Genomic DNA, 21,016 nt, shown 5'->3' with positions numbered 1-21,016 from the left:
CTGTGTTCCTCAGAATGAAAAGCAAAAGAATAAAAATCTTTTTGGGAGTGACAGCACGCCTGAATGAAGCACAAATCTAAACATTTAAAATAAGGGCTAGTGTCAAAGGGACTTGCAGTATTTCTCGTGAAGAAATATTTGATGCTTCTTTATGAAAGTCGTCATAACAAAAGTGTACTGATGTCTTTGCTGAGGATTTCCTTGGTTCCAGCCTGAAGGTGTGCGCAGGCATGAGCAGGCAGTGCTGAGCTGCAGGTGAGTGCCTGTGTCCCACAGCAGGAAACCCGTGGATGTCTTCAGGGGTTTGAAATGGGCAGAGCTGTAAAACTGCAGGCTTTCACTGAAATTGTCCTCTGCTTTATTTTGTAATCTTAGTTTCACCAATGCTTTCCAATATGATTTTCGTATGAGTGCAGATACATGGGATAGGATTTAAAGTTTTTATGGTGCTGCTGTATAATTTTCTGTGGTCATCATAAGCCAATAAAAAAAATAAATGGTAATCAGGCAATCTATTAACAACCTGTGGCACGTGTCAAAACAATGAAATTCCTTGCAGGAAGACAATATTGCTATATAATAATGTGGCTATCCAAAACTGTTAATTATACTTGATGAGCTGGAGATAATTCTGAAATGGGGGACTTTGATCTTAGCCAAGAATAATAAAACTTATTATCATTCTTAAATTGGCAGCTGCTTTAAAAAGCCTGTGTCTTATTTCCCTTTTAGTAACACTGGCTAAATCAGAGAAAGTGATAAAAGTATTTCATGATTGCAGCTTAGGGATTCTTTCCCACTTGACCAGAAGTAATCTATGTCCAAAAATGTCTGTAAATACTTTTTCTATCTTATTTTGCCAGATGTATTGATATTTGAGATGAATGGCAAAAACATTTTGCGTACATAGATAAGCAATGCAAATTCGCTGGATTGTTTTAGAGAAAAAAGCTCCGGTTATCAGATCGTTTCCATGCAGAAATAAGATTTACAGAAAAATTCTCATTATTATTATTCATGCATGAATAAGTTCAAAAAAGAGATGTGGGGGATATTGTTTCAATTCCAGGTGATTGTAGGAAGGACTGTCAGGATGGAAAGGCTAGTGTCTGCCATGGGCAAAGAAAAACTTCTGGTTTTCATGTTCCCTTTGTCTTTGAGTGCAAGAGGCCATGAGGAGAGTGTGCCCTAAACTTGGACCCTTTTTGACCATTGCAGCAGAGATGGAGAAGCGTTCAACCTTCTAGAGGGACTACAGGACAAAGATATGTAATGAAAATAAGTCCAGGTTGGCTGTCCTTGTGGGCATCAGCTGCTCGCATCTGCATAGTTGTTGCTATGGGAATGGCAGAACAGCAGGAATGTTGCATTTCCTTGTGTGACACAAGCACTGGTGAATTCAAAGCAAGAGGGGTATATTAGAAAGAGCATCACCTCCCTGCCAGATTAGGCAAAGGTGAGTGGGATGTTGTTTCAATTAGTGCTGATGGCAGGAAGGACTGTAAGGATGGAAAGGCTGGTGTTTGCCATGGGCAGGGAAACACATTTGGTTTTCATTTTCTCTTTCTCTTTGAGTGCCAGATAAACAGGGGAGAGTGTGCCCTCACGTTGGAACCATCCTGCCCTCTTCTGCTGAGATGGAGAAATGTTCCAGCTTGTAGAAGGACATCAGGACATAGTTATGTAATGAAAATAAGTCCAGGCTGTCTGTCCTTGTGGGCATCAGCTGCTGGCATCTGCATTGCTGCTGCCATGAGCATGGCAAAGCAGGTAAAAGGTTGCTTTTCCTTGTGTGACACAGGAGCTCTTGACTTGAAAGCTAGAGGGATGCAATAGAAAGAGCTGCAACCTCTGCCAGACATGGCAAAGGTGAGTGGGATGTTGTTTCAGTTGCTGCTGATGTCAGGAGGACTGTAAGGATGGAAAGGCTGGTGTTTGCCATGGGCTGGGAAACACATCTTGTTTTCATTTTCTCTTTCTCTTTGAGTGCCAGATAAAGAGGAGAGTGTGCCCTCACCTTGGACCCATCCTGCCCTCTTCTGCTGAGATGGAGAAATGTTCCAGCTTGTAGAAGGACATCAGGACAAAGATAAGTAATGAAAATAAGTGCAGGCTGGCTGTCCTTGTGGGCATCAGCTGCTGGCATCTGCATTGCTGCTGCCATGAGCATGGCACAGCAGGTAAAAGATTGCTTTTCCTTGTGTGACACAGGAGCTCTTGACTTGAAAGCTAGAGGGATGCAATAGAAAGAGTTGCAACCTCTGCCAGACATGGCAAGGGTGAGTGGGATGTTGTTTCAGTTAGTGCTGATGTCAGGAGGACTGTAAGGATGGAAAGGCTGGTGTTTGCCATGGGCAGGGAAACACATCTGGTTTTCATTTTCTCTTTCTCTTTGAGTGCCAGATAAAGAGCAGAGTGTGCCCTCACCTTGGACCCCTCCTGCCCACTTCTGCTGAGATGGAGAAATGTCCAAGCTTCTAGAAGGACATCAGGACAAAGATGTGTAATGAAAATAAGTCCAGGCTGGCTGTCCTTGTGGGCATCAGCTGCTGGCATCTGCATTGCTGCTGCCATGAGCATGGCAAAGCAGGTAAAAGATTGCTTTTCCTTGTGTGACACAGGAGCTCTTGACTTGAAAGCTAGAGGGATGCAATAGAAAGAGCTGCAACCTCTGCCTGACATGGCAAAGGTGAGTGGGATGTTGTTTCAATTAGTGCTGATGTCAGGAAGGACAGTAAGGATGGAAAGGCTGGTGTTTGCCATGGGCAGGGAAACACATCTGGTTTTCATTTTCTCTTTCTCTTTGAGTGCCAGATAAACAGGGGAGAGTGTGCCCTCACCTTGGACCCATCCTGCCCTCTGCTGCTGAGATGGAGAAATGTTCCATCTTCTGGAAGGACATCAGGACAAAGATATGTAATGAAAATAAGTCCAGGCTGGCTGTCCTTGTGGGCATCAGCTGCTGGCATCTGCATTGCTGCTGCCATGAGCATGGCACATCAGGTAAAAGATTGCTTTTCCTTGTGTGACACAGGAGCTCTTGACTTGAAAGCTAGAGGGATGCAATAGAAAGAGCTGCAACCTCTGCCAGACATTGCAAAGGTGAGTGGGATGTTGTTTCAATTAGTGCTGATGTCAGGAGGACTGTAAGGATGGAAAGTCTGGTGTTTGCCATGGGCAGGGAAACACATCTGGTTTTCATTTTCTCTTTGTGTGCCAGAAAAAGAGCAGAGTGTGCCCTCACCTTGGACCCCTCCTGCCCTCTGCTGCTGAGATGGAAAAATGTTCCAGCTTCTAGAAGGACATCAGGACAAGGATATGTAATGAAAATAAGTCCAGGCTGGCTGTCCTTGTGGGCATCAGCTGCTGGCATCTGCATTGCTGCTGCCATGAGCATGGCAAAGCAGGTAAAAGATTGCTTTTCCTTGTGTGACACAGGAGCTCTTGACTTGAAAGCTAGAGGGATGCAATAGAAAGAGCTGCAACCTCTGCCAGACATGGCAAAGGTGAGTGGGATGTTGTTTCAATTATTGCTGAAGTCAGGAAGACTGTAAGGATGGAAAGTCTGGTGTTTGCCATAGGCAGTTAAACACATCTGGTTTTCATTTTCTCTTTGTGTGCCAGAAAAAGAGGAGAGTGTGCCTGTAACTTGGAGCCCTCCTGCACTCTTCTGCTGAGATGGTGAAATGTTCCAGCTTGTAGAAGGACATCAGGACAAAGATATGTAATGAAAATAAGTCCAGGCTGGCTGTCCTTGTGGGCATCAGCTGCTGGCATCTGCATTGCTGCTGCCATGAGCATGGCACAGCAGGTAAAAGATTGCTTTTCCTTGTGTGACACAGGAGCTCTTGACTTGAAAGCTAGAGGGATGCAATAGAAAGAGCTGCAACCTCTGCCAGACATGGCAAAGGTGAGTGGGATGTTGTTTCCATTGCTGCTGATGTCATGAAGGACTATAAGGATGGAAAGGCTGGTGTTTGCCATGGGCATGGAAACACAGCTGATTTTCATTTTCTCTTTCTCTTTGAGTGCCAGTTAAAGAGCAGAGTGTGCCCTCACCTTGGACCCATCCTGCCCTCTGCTGCTCAGAAGGAGAAATGTCCCAGCTTCTAGAAGGACATCAGGACAAAGATATGTAGTGAAAATAAGTCCAGGCTGGCTGTCCTTGTGGGCATCAGCTGCTGGCATCTGCATTGGTGTTGCCATGAGCATGTCACAGCAGGTAAAGGATTGCTTTTCCTTGTATGACAGCTGTTATGCCATTCTGATTCACCCTTTGCATCCACAGCATACAGTTTTTTTCCACACTGGTGTTTCTATCCAGCAGTGTGCATATGTGCAGTGCTACAGATGTTGGTGGTCCTGCCTGTGGCAGGGGGTTGGAGATTCGTGATCCTTGAGGTCCCTTCCAACCCGGGCCATTCTGTGTGTGTGTGTGTGACTGGCTAAACACCAATTGTTGCTAGCTCAGCAGGTATACTGCTAATTATTGAACGCCTGACAGCTGCTTATCAACACTTGGCCACTATTTCTGGACACCTGCTCATCCCTGAAGAGAGAGAAGTTTGGAAGGAGGACAGAGGGGAGTCTCTTGATGCCTGCCTGTTGCATCCCAACCTGCCCACAGAGTGAGTCAGTTCGGCCTTGTGTGGAGGCCCTGGCTTCTTTGGAGTCTGTTTTTCTTTTGCTGAGCTTCTCCTATCCAAACAGAATGGCCTTACAACATGCTTTCTGGTCCTTAATGCTATACCCATGCAATTTGTAACTATTACAGTTCTGTAAGTGAGAATTGATCACATGATTGAACAACTGTATTTCTAAAATATGTTATGAAATAACTTCTTTTTACTAATACTAATACTAATAAAGTCTTTCTACTTTTTCAAACTGTTTCTAAGGGCAAATTACAAAACACATCGTGCTGTACTGCTTCAGAGCAATCCCACATTTGATAGCCAGTGCAGAAACAACATTCCATCCTACAGCATTAGCTAGTTCAGAGGTACCAGACGTGTATCTGGATGTGGCTGTTGTGCATAACTGGGGCTGAGGGATCAGAAGTGACAGCTCCACTCTTGGAGACCACAGAACTAAAATGGAAAGATAAAATAGTTGCAGGGCAATTGTTCTCTGTGCCTGAAGCAGGGACCGATTTATGGGGGAGAGATTTAACAGTTAAATGAGGATTACAGCTGCAAGTCTGTGAAACAGATATCAGGGGTCAATGAATGTGTTAACAGCTGTGATGAAGAAGAAATGAATCCAAAGGTGTGGGCAGGGGAAGGAAATCGGGGTGGACTCACAATTTTCCCTTACAAAGAACTGCCCAAGGAGGGAGTGGAGCTGTGAAACAGCAACAATATCCCATAGCCTTAGAAGGGAGAGTGGGTCTAAAAGCTGTAACACAGACACTGGTTAAGGATGGTCTTCTGGAACCTTTTCTGTGGCCTTATAACACCCCAATCCTGTCGGCACGGAAGGCAGACGGCACGTATCGGCTGGTGCAAGATGTAAGGAAATGACTGAACCCGTTCTCAAAAGACAGCCTGTGGTTCCTAACCCCTATACCCTAATGAGTCAGATCCCACACGGACAGCAGTGGTTTGGTGTGAGAGACCTCACAGATGCTTTCCGGACAGCCTTTGGACTCAGAGAGAAATGGCTGCGTTTGTATGAGGACACATTGTAATCCTATCGTGATTCGTGATGATACTGTAGATACTGGAACTCCTGCTAATCCTTGTCTTTGCAGCATGTGAAGCAAGCAGCTGGTGCTGCTGTCATGCAGAAAGCTCCCTTCCAACCACTCAGCAAGCATTTGGATGAGACAGCTTCCTGCTGGGAGCCCTCCGACATCACTGCTGCCTCCTCCAGAACCATACCTGCAGATGCTTCAGAGCTCTTCAGCATGGACTTCCTTCCTCCCATCAGCAGCTGCTCCTGCACTGACCTTCATTCACACTGGGATACCATCTGCTTCCAGCAGGAGCTGACCTGCGAGACAGAGAAAGGAAACGTGGGATGAGCACCAATGCAGAAGCACAAGGCTGTGTCACCACCACGTCTTGCAGCCTTGGGAAGTCAGCTGCAACTGCAGCCTTGGTCAGAATTACAACGGGCACCGTAAATTAAGTGTGACCTCTGAAGTTGTTGCCATGATCAGAAATAGACGCTGAAATCGCTCACATAACTGTCGGTGGTTCCCTCCAAATTCTTTTGCTTTGGGGAACAGATGGACTCGGAATGGAAGGACACGAGAAAAATGACATCTGTTTGAGCTCAGCAGACTTGAGAGGTGGGCCTGGGTGAACCTGATGAGGTTCAGCACAGCCAAGTGCAAGGTTTGGCATTTGGGCCGGAGGAATCCCAGGCATTCTTTTGTCATCGTGGTGGTTTCCAATAGACCCCAACAATGAGACATCAGGTCGCCGTGTGGGCTCCTGGGTGACACTGCCATTTCCCAGCCATTGCAGCCTAGGGGCAAATAAAGTAAAATACTTCAGAAAGATCTCACACTGATTGCATATTTTACTGTTCTTTTACACAAAATAGAAGGAGAGGGCAGCAGATGCATACAGCTGCATCAACACCCAGGCTGCTAAAGGAATGGAAAGACAGAAACATCAAATATCAATGCCTTATTCTAATGCAAGGAGGGAAGCTTCTATCAATGTTACTTTTTATCATTTAAAATGAGCAGTTGGCACTCTTAAAGGAAAATCCTAGGCCCCAGGTTCTGACAGTGTGGCAATCTGGACTCAGCTGTGACTGATCCAAACAGTCTGTTCCAGATTTTAACATCCCTTCTATGCATTCACAAGTTTTCTCTCTTGACTTCCCCTTACAGCCGTTAGATGCCAGCAAAACATCCCACAAACACTCCTTACCTCTGTGCACACAGGCACCCATCCAACCAGAGCCATCAGTCATTCCCAGCCATGCGCTCTTCCTCCAATCATGGTCAGCATCACACGGCCGTCACGCAGCTCACTTGACTCAGTTTTTCTCTTCTTTCTGGAGGTGTCCTTGCTTCTCAGCCTTACCTTCTCGTGATGTTTATCTCGCTCTGCAGCTCCTGCTCTGAATAGGCTTTCTTGGATTCCCGCATGACAGGCACAAAATGCAGCCACAGCCCCTGCCACCAAGGTCAGCTCTTCAGCACACATTACCTGAGGAGCACTTGGCAACTCCTGCAACCTGAGCAGTGCCAGGAAGACTGTTTCACTTCTGCTTCTCCTGGCTCAGAAATTCATTTTCCTACCTAGAAAATCGAAATAAATAAATAAATAAATAAATAAATAAAATAAAGAAATCCTGACACAATTGATACTATGGAATTCTGGAAGGCAAGGGATTTGCCCTCTATGATGAGAAGTTGACTGCAAAGAACTAAGAAGAGCCATGAGCAGGTTGTGAACTTGTGGGTAAAATTAGGAAGTGCAGCAGTGCAGGGCTTCTGGAGGTGAGGGTCTGCTACAGCCGCCTGGAAAGAGAGCCTGTTGGTGGGAGCTGCTTACTGCAGCCAGCAGAAGCATCGCACTCACTGACTCTCATGCTGATGGGGGATTCCAGTCAGTCTGGGAAATCAGCATGGCTGGCTGCAAGCAATCTGACAGACTCCTGGAGTGCAGTGAGAATCACTCTGTGGTGCAGGCATTGGGCACAGCAAGCAGAAGGGAAGCATTGCTGGACATGGTGCACACCAGGGGTTACGACAGGAGGCGGTCAGGGCTGCAGTGACCATGCCCTCCTTGAGTTGGTGATCTCAAGGAATGCGGGCCTGGCAGGAAGCAAAGGCAGGAGCCTGATCTTCAGGAGAGCCAGCTGCAGGCTGTTCCAGGAATTCTTGGACGAGATCCTCTGGACAACTGTTTGTAGGGGCAAAGGGATGGAAAAGAGCTGGTCACTTTCTCAGAAAAAAACTTGCTCAGGTTGCAGGCTGAGCTGCAGGAGAGGAAGGGGAGGAGGTGCCAGCACGGCTCTGCACGATGCTCTGCCACACTGGGCAGCTTGATCATGGCTCAGCAGTGGGATCAGACGAGGAGAAGGGGAGAAGGAAATCAAGGATGGGAGGGAACCATCAGACACAGTCAATAAGTGTCTGTGAAGTCTTGCAAACCAGAGATTCCCAGGTTGTTTCTGCTTTTGCAGCATTTGTGTGGTGCAGGGTGAGCAAAAGGTTCTGCTGCTTGATTCTTCTGCAGGAGCCGCCTAAAAGGGAAATGGCCACTGAGCTGCAGACCAAGCAGTACTGCCTGACGTTGGCCAGGGGGAGCTTCTCCTGCCGCAGTGTGCTGATGACAGGTCTGGAGATGATCTGCAGGGCCAGTTCGTAGATGGGAGCCAGGAAAGGACATGATGGGAGGAGGGAGGTGTTAAGCAACATCCAAGGCATCAAAATGCATCAGAAGGCCCTGAAAAGCATCACAAAGCCACAGCCAGGAAGCTTGGGAGTATCATGAGCAGCATCCAGGATGCGAGAGATTATTTGCTACCATGCCAAATGGTAGCAGAGCTCCCCCTGCAGACATCCCAAAGCCAGACAAAACAGGAACAAACCCGGAGCTGTGCTGCACAAACCCAACACCCACAGCATTGCAAGCTGAGGTGCCTTGCTGTTTGCTGCATTCATCCCAGTCCGTGTGAATGAAGACTCTGGAGGCAGTCAAGGCGTTGATTGAGCACGAGTGTGCTTTTATTATTAAATAAAGGACAGGAGGGTGGGAGAGGTCCACGGTGAAGATGGGACTCATCCTGTCTTGTCATGGAGAGAGTGGCTCAGAGCTCTCAGTGCTGCTGTCCGGTGCCTGGGACTGGAGGTCTGATTGACAGTCCTCATTCAAGAGGCTCTGCTCCTCTTCACTGACACTGACCTGCTCCTGCATGGAGGTGCTGCTGTCGGGGCACTCACACTGTGCTTGGGATGGGCTGCACTGCAGAGACTCTGGGTTAAAATCCACACTTGTGACTGTGGTGTCTTGCAGGCTCAGGTCAGCAACTTCAGCAGAGCCAGGTGTAATGAGAGCATGAACTTCGATGATCTCCTTCTCTCCATTACTGATGTCAGATGGAAGGCTGCTGTTGGAACTGCAGCAATTTGTGCTTCCTAAGAGCTCTCCACTGATGGAAGCACAGAGAGCATCCTCGCTACTTGCCCTGGATCCTCTGGGTTGGCAAGGGCTCGATTCACCTAGAAAGGATACACAGGGGTTAGTGTCAAACTTTCACAAGCTGAATTACGACAGTGGTTCTTGATCAGGGGTGAACTGAAGATGCTAGGCAGGGGCTGGAATGCCAGAAGGAGATACAAGTGCAGAGCAAGCTTGAATTCTATGTTCATGAAAAGCAGGGATTTGGAAACTGCATTTGCACCCTTACCTGCCAGGACTACCACTGCTGTTTCTGAGGGCTGCCTGGCATTGTGCTGCAGTTGGCGTTTGCTGCCAGAGGATGGCTTTCTGAGGCTGAAGCAGCAACACCAACTGCTAGCTGGTGATTCCTCACTCTTGCTGGGTGGATTTTGCCTGGAGAGAGAAAACAGCCAATGCTGTGAGTTGTGCGTGGTGCAGGGTGAGGGAAGAGCTGCACTGAGCTCTTGGCAGCAGTTGCTTGTTCCTAGCACTGCCTGGTTTCTGCAGAAAAACAGAAAAGCCCACCCAAAGAATGATGCTGGGTGCTGGAAAAGAAAGTCCTCTTTACCTTTCAGATGGAAAGTCAATGACGGTGTGGAACTTGCCCTGCCCAGCTGCAGGGCTTTCTTCCACTTCAATGTCCCGGCTGCTCTCTGTCACAGGGGGAGAGCTGCTGTGGCCTCGCCTCTGTGCCTGTGCCTCCTCCAGGCTGAGCAGCTTTGTGGCAGCAGAAGAGACCCCCACAGACTTGGGCCCTGGGAGAGAATTGTGCCCTGTCAGGGAAAACCACAGGTAAGAGCGAGGATCAGAAAGCAGCAGCACAGCCACCACAGTTCTGGGGGAGGTGCTGTATTTTTCTCAGGCTTGCTTATCCCAGCCACTGGAAGAAGAGGAGCCCAAAATAACCATGTGGGCAGAAGTCTGTTTATGGCAAAGGACATGGTCATCATTAAGAGAGCTCACCCCTAGATAAAAGGGACAGGGAACTGAGAAAGCTTCACTGCAACGCTTGCATCAAGCTTTTCCTGCATGCAAACCATAATAATGACGGTTTCCTCCTTGTGAAGTTTGGGCTTGGACATTCTCAGCATCCAGCAACAGGATGCCACACCCTAATGGAAGCCCAGAGGTCTGCTGTCCCCTTGATGGTAAAAGAGTATCTCAGAGGTCCTGGAGAAGGCCTGCATTTGATCAAGGTGTCAGGTCAAGATCAAGCTAATGGAGGAAGACACTCACCTGCTGCATCTGCGATGTCTGCTCCGGATTTGGAGCAGAAGAGGACGTCTGTGTGGTTGATGATGAATTCCACCACATCCGACTGCGTCTGCAGCTCCATGCAGGCAGCTCTTCCGCTGGCGCAGGCAGACTCGTTCTGCTGTGATCTGTAGAAAAGGCAGATTTTAGAAGTCATTTCTCCAAGACCGTTTCCCCGAGTCTGAATTGTTGCAGCCAAAAGCTGTCAGCTGAGGCTCTGGAGACTTCCGCAGTGGGCAATCAGTGATGCCACTGCAGAAATTCCCCTGGATGATCAAGGACACGTCAGTCCCATCTAAAGAATAGAACACAATTGTCACCTAGATATTGTGCCCGTGGGGTTGGAGAACAGCCCAGGCTCCTGCGCTTCTGTCAGCCACAGATTTTACAGGAGAAGAGCACATTTGATGGAGAAAAAGGGAGGACTGTTTTTTTTTTACGGAAGAACAGATGAAGCGTTGTGTTGAAACAGAACCAGAAGTTTACCTTAAGAGGTTTGGAGCCCACACAATGGCTAGGTTCTTGGCATGCATGTTTGTGGTGGTGGAGCTCCCAGCCAGACACGCCAAGTGTCTCATCAGGAACTCCAGTGTCCTGGAAAACAAGAGAGGCAAACGTTCAGCACCAACGAGCATGCCGTGCTGCAATTCAGAAAGACAAAGGCTGGAACCGCATCGTTGCCCTCTGCAATGCAGCAGGGCTGAGCTCAGCAGGCTGAGGGCAGCACTGACCTGTAGTGAGGAGCGGGCAGCTGCTGGATGACGTCCTGCATTCTGAGCAGCCGCTCCTCCTCTGTAGCGGCACCAACAGCATCCTGGAGTAGTGCAGAAAGGGAGCGAGACACCAATCAGGCTAGTACACCACTGCGAGTAAACCTCGTGGGGCTGACAGCAAAAGGGCCTCCGAGCTGGGGCACTGCTGCAGCCATCTGCCAAGAGGCCCAGGAAGAGGGAAATGAAAGACGTGGCCTTGTGCTTACCGAGAACTTGCCGTACAGCTGGTGGGTGAGCAGAGGGTTCGGGAGCTCCCTGAAGTACATCTTGCAGAGGGAGCTCACGCTGTGAATGTCGCGGACGGTGAGCTCTGGAATCTGCTCCGACTCAAATTCCTGCCTGGAGAGAGGGACGCAAACCCGGTTGAGCGAGAGGAAGGCAAGCCCAAAGCCACACCAGATGCACTCAGGCTGTGTCAGTCGCAGCACTCTTACCGCAGTCTCTGGATGTTGGACGCGACGCCGGACAGGCGGTATATCCCCTGCACCACGCCGTGCTGCTCAATGAACTCAGCGCAGCTCTGGAGGACCTGGGGGACTGAAGAACACGTGCCAGCCGTCAGTGGAGCTCCTGATTCAAGTCCTGCTGCAGGCTGTGCTTCACATCCCATCCATTAAGCCCAGCCAGGCTTGGCTGAAGCAAATACAGATGTGCTTGTCTCTTAGGAGTATCCGCCTCACTTGATCCTTCAGCCATCAACTCCCATTACACGTGCCTCCACTGCTATCAGCCTACCCCCTGCTAGATATGAGCTCCCTTTCATCTTATTTAGATGCCAGCAGAGGAAGATCTCAGGAATGGGCAGCTCCTTACCATCACGACCGGAGTGGAGAAGATGCTCTCCCAGGTCACCGCCAAACACCCTTTCCTTCTCCACCTCCCGCTCGGTCGGTTTCTTTGGGCGGGCCTTCACCAAGGAACGAAGGAAGGTGAGGATCTTGCTGCGTTTCTTGGGCTCTGCACAACAAAAGGAAGAAACCAGGTCATTTCAGGTTTGGCTCCGTTGGACGAGGCCGAGCACAGCACATTCTACAGAGCACGTCAGAACGGGAAGAACATTACCAACCAGTACATACAAAAAGGGATTTTCCCCATCTCTGGAGGAGCCCAAGGCCAGGCTGGATGGGGCCCTGGGCAGCCTGGTCTAATCTGACATTAAATGTGGGGGCTGGGAGACCATCCTGAGGCAGGAGGGTTGGAGCATGATGATCCCTGAGGTCCCTTCCATCCCAAGCCATTCTATGAAGATTCTATAGTTTTGCCAAGTCCAATCATAAACACAGGAGGATTGGGCCAAATCTCTGCCCCATGGTGTGCATGAAGAATCATCAACCCAGAGGACAATGTGGGATGGATAAAGGAGGTACTAAACATGGAACATACCCCCAAAAAGACTTCATTTTGCTTTCCCACACCATCAAATGTAACATCCATACCTGGCTTTGGCACAGAATTGATGAGTGCCTCAGGAATGTTCTTATTAATGAGTTCCACACACTCCCCTGGGAAAAATCCAGCCTGTAACAAGAAGAGAAGCCAACTATTGCATGCAGCACTTCTCAGATCTGAACTGTTAAACCAAAAGGCACGTAACATTTCCCTCAGAACGTGCTTGCCTGACGTTCCATAAGACTATCCAGCAGAAAATGGCCATAGTTCACAGCATAAAGGTAATAATTTTTCAACATTTGCAGCCAAAGGCAAGGTCCTCTGACACCGACACAAGGAAACTGTTTATGTCCACTGGGCATCCTGTGCAGGCAGAGCAGCTCTAAGCTGAGATTCCTGCCTTTACTGAAGTTGCACTCTCCAGTCTGAAGCTTGTGCCTACCTGGAAGCCGAGCTTGCCTCTCCACCAGGGGGTCAGCTCCTTTGGTGGCATGTCGATGACACAGATGATGTCTCCCACCTGCAAGAGATTGCAACGTCAATCCCAGCTTCAGCACGGCTGGGAGGAAAGCACAGCTCAAATGACTGCATTCTTCTGCACTGCCAAACATCGCCGAGCATGAGAGCACTTGCACCAGTGCAGCTCTGAAGGCATTTGCCATTGTAAAATTGAGCAACAAGGAACGCCTTGAACTGCTTACCTCAAAGGAGAGTTCATCCGCTGCCTGGGCAACGTATCTCTTAATAGCATGGGCAGCAGCAATAGCTGGAACATTCACAGGTGCCACCTCATGGTCCAGCAGGGGCTTCCCCTTGTTCTCAGCCTGAAACAGAGAGCACAGGCCACGGTGAGGAGCTGGGAACCAACAAGGAGGATTTCAAGGTGAGGAGCACATCTGCAGAGAAAGCTGCAGGAAATGCACTTGGTCCTTATCATGGGCACTTCAGAAGGAACTGCAAGTCTAATAACGGCTGTTTCTCTCCCTGGTGTGCAGCAGGCACACGCCAGGCAATGCAAAGATGCATCTCTCCCCACCCAGACTAATCAGCAATGGCACTGATGCAGACAGGTGGCCTTGTCCATTTTGCCCCCTCCTTTCCTGCGCTCTTTGTGCAGGAAGGCTGACTGTTTCAGATGCTAGGAGACCGTGAAGAGGGAAACCAAAGCTACGGCTGCAGTTACAAGGTGCAAACAGTGCCATTGCAAGCACCAAGCAGCTCTCTTGAGCAGTCCAACCAACAGCGAGGCCAAACAGAGCAGAGAATGATTGTTGTTTCTGCAGCCATTTCAAGGGAAAAGTCAGTAGAGGACAAACACAACACCCGAGATGGCTCTGGTACTTTTATAAACTTGCCACACTTGCACTACTGTCTTGCCACAGAGGAGCTCCCTTGGAAAGCAGGAGAGCACATCTGCGGCTCACTCTGCTGGCTGCAGTCAGGGAACAAAGACCAATCAGAGCTTCATACTCTACCTCTGTCCATGCCAGGTCAGGCCCACAGCTGATCTCGCTGCACGCCACAGCCATCAGCGTAGGTGTGACAAGCTGGAACTGAAAAGAAACACACTTTTATTTTCTCTGTTCACATCTCTGCTGTGCTCCCTACAGCTGTCGGGCACACTCACACAGCCCAAGCACGCCTGCTGGTGTCCCTGGTGATGCTGTGCAGCTCTGCACAAGCTGGGGCTGGGACTCTTTGCCTAAGGGATTGCTTTCCATAAAACCAGCTGGTCACAGCACCACAGACAGCATCCTTCTGAGGGCTGAGCTGCAGAGCACGTGGAGAAAACCCACACGTGACCAGCGTCCCATCAAAGCTGGATGAGGCTGTGTTACTAAACATGGGGCGTCACGGGCTGCTAAAGCATGTGGGGAGACAAACCATGGCAGGTACCTGGCAAGAGATCAGAACGAGGAAGAGAAATCTCACGAATCCGCAGCCGTTCCTTGTCACTTTGCTCTGATCTTCCACGAGCAAAAGCTGCAGCAGGGAAGCAGGCAGAGGGTGGAGAGAGGAGAGAGAAAGAGCAGGTCAGTTTGCTTCCACGGTTTAGCAAAGACTACGACGGAAAATCCAAAATCTGCCCTCCCTCAACTTAAAAACTTAAGTTTTCAACTTAAAACCATTTCCCCTTGTCCTGCTGTTATCTACCCTTTCAAAGAGTTGATTCCCCTCCTCTTTTTAGGCTCCCTTTAGGTACTGAAGGCTGCCATGAGGTCACCCCACAGCCTTCATTTCTCCAGGCTGAACAAGCCCAGCTCCCTCAGCCTGTCTTGGCAGGGGAGGTGCTCCTGTCCCCTGATCATCTCTGTGGCTCGCCTCTGGACCCTCTCCAACAGCTCCCTGTCTTTCTGGACACTGTACTGCAGCTGGGGCCTCACAAGAGCAGAGCAGGGGGGGACAATCACCTCCCTGTCCCTCATGGCCACCCCTCTGCTGATGGAGATAATGTGATCCTATGAGCTCCGCCAGCCAGCAGTTCTCAGCACTCACTGTCCCCCCGTCTCTCCCACACTGTCTCAGCTTACCTACAAGGTGCTGCACAGGACGGTGTGAAGACAAAGGGACGCAGTCGGTGCACAAGTGCAACAAGCGAGCTGCTCAGTCAGAGCTCCAGCGCTCCAATGAAGGGACGCAGCACGCACTGCTCCTCCCCTCATTCTAGCCCTTATGACATCACTGAGGGCCACCAGGCTGCTCCACCACGACGCACAGGGTGGGGAGGCAAGACCAGTCACAAGGGCAGAAGATTTCAACAGCCCAGCCCAACGTTCTGGAATCAGGGGCTGCTTGGAATTCTACCCCAGCCAAATCCTGGAGAAGCTGGCACGGGGTCGTCATGACCAAAGCGCAGGACCTGGCGCTTGCTCTTGTTGAGCCTCGCACAACTGGCCTCAGTGCATCCCTCTGGAGGGCCTTCCTGCCCTCAGCCAGATGGACGCTTCCTCCCAGCAGCGTACCTTGCAGTGCTGGGCCCATGTCAAATCCACACTAGAGTGGCTTTTGTTACATTCAAGGGCATGTTGCAGCACCCATCTATTTCACCTGGAAGGAAATAAAGCAGGAGATGGGAGAAACACAGAACTACTGCCAGACTGCTTTATCCCTTTCTTAGCCCAACTTCCCTTGCCTCATCCCCTACCCCAACTCCTGGATGATGCCCACGGGCTGATAGTTGGATCTCAAGTCCATAGGACTCCTTTCACAGGGCTCCATCAAAAAGGCTGTCACACTTGTTCCGTACACTCACACTGACCCAGCAGTGGTATCACAGTCACTTAACACACACACAACAACCAAACCCCGAGCATGCACATCCCTTCCTGCGTGACTGCAGCCCACAGCTCCCCTTCACACCTCCGTGGATCTCTGGTGTTTTACACGGATGCAGCCTCGCTGCAGCTCCGTGGCTGTCACACAAGGCCTGCAGGACCTCTTTCTCTGCAAACCCCGTCTGCAGGCATTGGTTCACGAGGTTCACCTCCTGCCCTCCTGAGCAAAAACAAGCACTAAGAACAAGAGCTAAGCACACTGGACTCGACCTGGCTGGATCCCCAACCCTCAGTCCTGTCAGTCGTACCCTGGTGTGGAGACTCATCCCCAAAGCCTGGCTGGACATCAGCACAGGCATCCTTCTTCAAACGCCCCATCCAAGCAGCAAGGGATCAAAGCGTTGGCACAGCTGAAACAGAAATGCTGTGTGAGTTTCCTGTTAGCACTGAGCAGGAACAAATCTACCGCTGAGCAGCAGGATGTGAGACAAGCAGCAGCAGACACCCAACCTGCAGAACCAGCTCGTTTGGGGTCGGTCCAGATGTTTGTCTGCTCCCTTCCCTGGCCCAGGCCAAGCTTGTGAGCTGCTCCTCCTTGGTGCAGGGGGAAATGGTGCAGATGTCATGTGGTGGCTATGCACAGCATGCCTTTTACTTGCTTTCCCTCTCTCCATCTTCCATTAGCAAACAGCATCTCCAGCCTCCAGAGATCACTGAGTCCAACCCCTGCACAACAGTGAAAAAAAAGATATGATAAGGGGTACTTAAAGCACAGCATCTGTAATCAGATCAGACTCCTGCACTGTGAAGACTTCCATGAGTATTCCTGCACAGTGCATCACTTAGTCTCTCTTTAGCCTTGTGTTCATGGTTTTCCTGTAAGAGCTTGTCTAAACACTGCCTATAATTGTGGTTATGCTAGAATAACCTCTTGGTGCAGCAGGATGTCTGGAGCCCAAGTGCAGAGTCTCAGTGTTGCAAAGCCTTGAAGAGGTGCACCGTATGTGCTGGGGCTGATGACGCAGACACTGGAGCAAGGCCAGTGTGATGTTAGAAACTTGACCAGCAGCTGATCTGTTGTCAGCCATTTCTGGACACAAACGGGATCTGGTCGACTTAGGACATGACCTTTGGGCTGGAGAGCAACTCCTTGAGGAATCACACAGCCACTGCAGACCGTTGGCAAGAACCCCATACCAAAACAGCTCATCTGCAATCAGTTTTTAATCTGTGAAACAGTGATTGGAACAGGCGCACGCTCTCTGGAATTGCAGGAATGTTCACAAGTGGAATGTACATCACCTGTGTGCTCCAGCTCTTCTGTGTGCATGCTAGGTGCAGTGATCCCCCTGCACCCAGGGCTGCAATAAAGTCCTGTGGGCTTTCTAACCTGCCAACCAGCAGCCCAGGCTGCCCAGAGCCACATCCAGACTGGCCTTGGATGCCTGCAGGGATGGGGCATCCACAGCCTCCCTGGGCAACCTGTTCCAGTGCCTCACCACCCTCTGGCTGAAAAACTTCCTCTTCACATCCAACCTAAACCTCAACACCCCCCGTCTCAGTCTAAAGCCATTCCCCACTTGTCCCATCACTGTCCACCCTCCAAAACAAAACACCTCGGCTGCTCAACACTGAAAGAGCAAAATAACCCACAGCTCTTACTTCCACTGTATGCAGTTAATTCCAAACTTAAGGTCACAGGTTAATTACTCATGTGATCCTTCCTGACAGAAGAACTACTCGTAGTGATGTGTAGGAGTAAGGAACAGTTTGAAAAGGTCATGGACATATTAGAACTTGCAGCATTCATCTTAATAGATGCCTACATTGCAAAGCATTTTGTAAAACACACGTTACAAGTACTGTGCATTCGATTACACTATATCAAACTCTAAGTAACAATACAGGTTGCTTTTAAATCTACACTTGCATGTTTTCTTCAAACTCCTTGATAAAATTCCTTACTACCTTCAGTTTTATAGCCAAAGCAGTGTTTGAGCTGGTAGTGTACTCTTGAACAGCACTGCTGCCTTTAGCATTTGTATGTTTAGATCTGAAAAGAGAATTTGGTCATTATTTCATGATGAGAGAATCTTATATGACAAAACAGAATTACAAAAATCTGACAATACTGTAAAATGCCAGTGTAAGAATATGGCTCTGATTTTTTTTTTTCATTTTTTTTCTTCTTTTTTTCTTTTTCTTTTTCTTTTTCTTTTTTTTTTTCTCTATTATTTCCTTTTTTTTTTCTTTTTTTTTTTTTTTTTAAATGGTGAGTGTACCATTAATTCAAGACAAGAATTTTGTTTGTAAGTCGATCTCTATAACTGTTCTTGGCATCATTCTGTAGGATGACCTAGATACATGGAATTTGGCACTGGCTCCCCAGGGCAGTGGTTTGGCACTGAGCTGACAAAGGCCAAAGAGCATTTGCACAATGCTCTCAGACACAGGGCTTGACCCATAGGAGGTCCGGTGTGGAACCAGGAGGTGGAATACATGATCCTCGAGGTCCCTTCCAAATACAGATATTCCATCATCCTCTAATACTTATATTCCCAAGTCCTGTACACAGTGCTCAGATGCTTAATTGAAAGGTTCCATGAAACAGTGAGGTATCTATGTCCCTTTACCACTCAGTTATTCAATTTGCCACATGGATCTTTCATCCAGTCACATTAAAAAAACACTCAAAGTATTTCCTTCAGTCTTCCATTCTGATAGAGCTTTCTGGAGCAAATACAGAGTTGCAACTCAGAATGTCCACACCTCCCTTCCTGCACCCTGCATACTTTTTTCATTGCACTGTGATTACGTACCATTCTATTGTCACCCTCATTCTGTCATTATCTAGGCAGTTTACTGCCATTAAATTTTCCAGCAACAGATGCCCACAAGTACAGCCAGCCTGGAAATACTTTGATTACTTATCTTTGTCCTGATGTCCTTGTAGGAGGTGGGACATTTCTCCATCTCAGCAGCAGAGGGCAGGAGGGGTCCAAGGTGAGGGCACGCTCTCCTCTGTTTTTCTGGCACTCAAAGACAAAGGGAACAAGAAAACCAGCAGTGTTTCCCTGCCCATGGCAAACACCAGCCTTTCCATCCTTACAGTCCTTCCTGCCATCAGCAGAGACATTTTGCTTTCTTGTGCCACTTCATCCCTTTAGCATCTGGCATTCTAACAAAAAAGTAGTTACAAGGAATTTTAATATTTTCATATTAAATGTCAGAATTAGAACCATTATGTTTACCAAATATTTAAAACGTTCAACCCAGTGAGAAGTGAATTGATGTTGCATTTAGCATTCAGATAAGAACTTGTAAAGGAAGTAAAAAGTGCTGCTTTCATTACAGAATGTTCATTCAAGCAGGAATTGAGAGATGTGTCTGAATTGATAACAACAACGAGTAATTAAGAAAGCTTGACTGCAGTCTGCTTGAGGATTCCAGTCTGAAGTGTGTTCCACCTGGTGACAACTGGGAATTTCTTTCTCTCACCATTAGAAGCATTGCACCTCTGACTAAACACATAGCTAATCACCACTGAAAACCTAGGTGCAATTTCTGCAGTGCACAGACCAACTAAGTGTTGATTAACATTCAGAGAGATTGTGCAGGTGTCCTTTTAGGAACTGGCCATCAGTATGCTAAGAGGGATGGATGTGGGGACATGAGGATAACGTGCCCTCTGCCTTTTAAGACAGCCCCAGCAGAGCAGGTCAGCAGGCTGGAGAGCTGCGTGGGTCACCAGGGCTCAGAGACTTCACTCGGCCATCTGAAAGTTGAGGGACTTCAGCCCAAGCTGCCCTTTTCCATGCAGGCAAGGAGGCCAAGAGAAGGTGGATCGGCACGGTTCTGGTGCAGACAGGGGCTGCAGTGTGAGCAGGCCTACACAGACAAGGCTGTGCCCACACAGAGTGACAGCAGCTTTCGCTGTGAGCAGATTCCCAGGGGGCCTGAGCCATGGCAGTTCTTGATGGCAGCATGTTCCAATCAGCCCTGGAAGTCTTCTCTGGACGTCTGTCGCATTCTGGAATCCACACTGAGGACGCAGTCGCTGTGTCAGAGCAGCTGGCAGAGTCACGGGGAACCGTGACGTAGTTGGCCCAGGGAGCAACAACAAGGCCTGCACTGCTCAGCCAGCCCAGGCCAAAGGGGAGCACGAGAGAGAGCAGAGGAGAGAGGGGGGGAAAGAGGGCCAGGAAGGAAAGGCCTGTGCCTGAATGGACGTGTAGCAGCAGCTGCTGACAGCAAACTCGGTGATGGCAGGGGCACAGCAGAGCAGTGCAATGCTGGCAGCTTCCTGTGTCTTTCACACAGGCACTGCAGACATGGCCAGCACTGGGAGATCAGCAGAACTGCTGCACACCTCTGCCAGCCCAGGCCAGAGGAGTGCAGAACAGTGAGCTGCTGCTGAGGGGAGAGAGGATGGCCTGAGAGCTGACCTGAGAGGCAGGGCTGGCTGTGTGACAGCAGCCTCTGTGTCCTCCTCCTGTGTCTGTGAGGGCCAGAGGGCCAGAAGAGAACATGCCCAGACAACGAAGCCCTGCTGTCCTCTGCTGCTCAGCTGGAGAGATGTTCCGCCTTCCTGAAGGACGCTGATCCAAAGGGAAGGAATCAAAGGAAGTCCAGGCTGGCTGTCCTTGTGGGCATCAGCTGCTGGCAGCTGCCTCTGTGCTGCCATGGGCAGGGCACAGCACACACAGTGTTTGCAGTTCCCTGTGTGACACTGGCCCTGGTGACCTGACAGCCATAGGGAGACAAGAGAAAGAGCTGCCTCCCTCTGCCAGATGAGGCAAAGGTGAGAATCCCAGAATCACAGCATGGCCCGGGTTGGAAAGGAGCTCAAGGTTCATGAATCTCCAACCCTTGGCTCTCCAAGGGTGCACAGGGGGCTTTGTTCTCCCTGTGGTGCAGCTTCAGTGCCAACTCACAGCTGAGCTGGTTGGCACACTGTGACAGCCTGCCGCTCTGAAGCTCTTGGGGCAGTGCTCAGTTCTTTCTGAAGTACTCTGGAAAATGCTGCTTCTCCTTCACCAAGTCTGTTTCCAGACAGACGTCTTTTTCTCCTCTGTACACACAAACAGTATCTTGTAACTCCCTGGCACAGTGCTCAGAAGTGATACTTCTGGAAGCACGTCAGAGAAAAGTGGCCTTGTCCCAGTGGACTTTCAGAGCAGATGAGAACAAGTCT

General features: G+C 49.3%; 2 protein-coding genes across 2 annotated transcripts; both read right to left on the bottom strand.

Moving 5' to 3' along the window:
• Positions 1-8,839: 8,839 nt before the first annotated feature.
• LOC149912176 (rho GTPase-activating protein 32-like) lies at positions 8,840-12,112 on the bottom strand. Its single transcript, XM_090130913.1, has 7 exons — positions 11,972-12,112; positions 11,365-11,695; positions 10,872-11,199; positions 10,368-10,513; positions 9,700-9,904; positions 9,379-9,524; positions 8,840-8,862 (listed from the first exon to the last, which is right to left on the bottom strand). Exons 3-7 carry the CDS (start codon positions 11,018-11,020, stop codon positions 8,840-8,842), a joined length of 669 nt encoding a protein of 222 aa, XP_089987039.1. The 5' UTR covers positions 11,021-11,199; positions 11,365-11,695; positions 11,972-12,112.
• Positions 12,113-12,554: 442 nt separating this feature from the next.
• Positions 12,555-15,586, bottom strand: LOC149912175 (rho GTPase-activating protein 32-like). The gene is made up of 7 exons (XM_090130911.1): positions 15,079-15,586; positions 14,444-14,530; positions 14,023-14,100; positions 13,249-13,371; positions 12,990-13,067; positions 12,595-12,676; positions 12,555-12,562 (listed from the first exon to the last, which is right to left on the bottom strand). The coding sequence occupies exons 3-7, from the start codon at positions 14,074-14,076 to the stop codon at positions 12,555-12,557; spliced, it is 345 nt and encodes a 114-aa protein (XP_089987037.1). The 5' UTR covers positions 14,077-14,100; positions 14,444-14,530; positions 15,079-15,586.
• Positions 15,587-21,016: the final 5,430 nt, after the last annotated feature.

The sequence above is a fragment of the Phasianus colchicus genome, chromosome Z, assembly GCF_987193195.1.
Source record: "Phasianus colchicus chromosome Z, bPhaCol1.hap1.1, whole genome shotgun sequence".
Classification (NCBI taxonomy): domain Eukaryota; kingdom Metazoa; phylum Chordata; class Aves; order Galliformes; family Phasianidae; genus Phasianus; species Phasianus colchicus.
This window is presented reverse-complemented; position numbering and strand designations above follow the sequence as displayed.

Coding starts and splice junctions, on each gene's coding strand:
- LOC149912176 (XM_090130913.1), bottom strand. CDS start 11,020: ATGCTCGTTGGTGCTGAACGTTTGCCTCTCTTGTTTTCCAGGACACTG. Junction 9,905..10,367: donor AGACATCGCAGATGCAGCAG/GTGAGTGTCTTC, acceptor TTTCCCTGACAG/GGCACAATTCTCTCCCAGGG. Junction 9,525..9,699: donor ATTGACTTTCCATCTGAAAG/GTAAAGAGGACT, acceptor TTCTCTCTCCAG/GCAAAATCCACCCAGCAAGA.
- LOC149912175 (XM_090130911.1), bottom strand. CDS start 14,076: ATGGCTGTGGCGTGCAGCGAGATCAGCTGTGGGCCTGACCTGGCATGG. Junction 13,068..13,248: donor CGGATGAACTCTCCTTTGAG/GTAAGCAGTTCA, acceptor AATCTCTTGCAG/GTGGGAGACATCATCTGTGT. Junction 12,677..12,989: donor GAGGCAAGCTCGGCTTCCAG/GTAGGCACAAGC, acceptor TTCTTGTTACAG/GCTGGATTTTTCCCAGGGGA.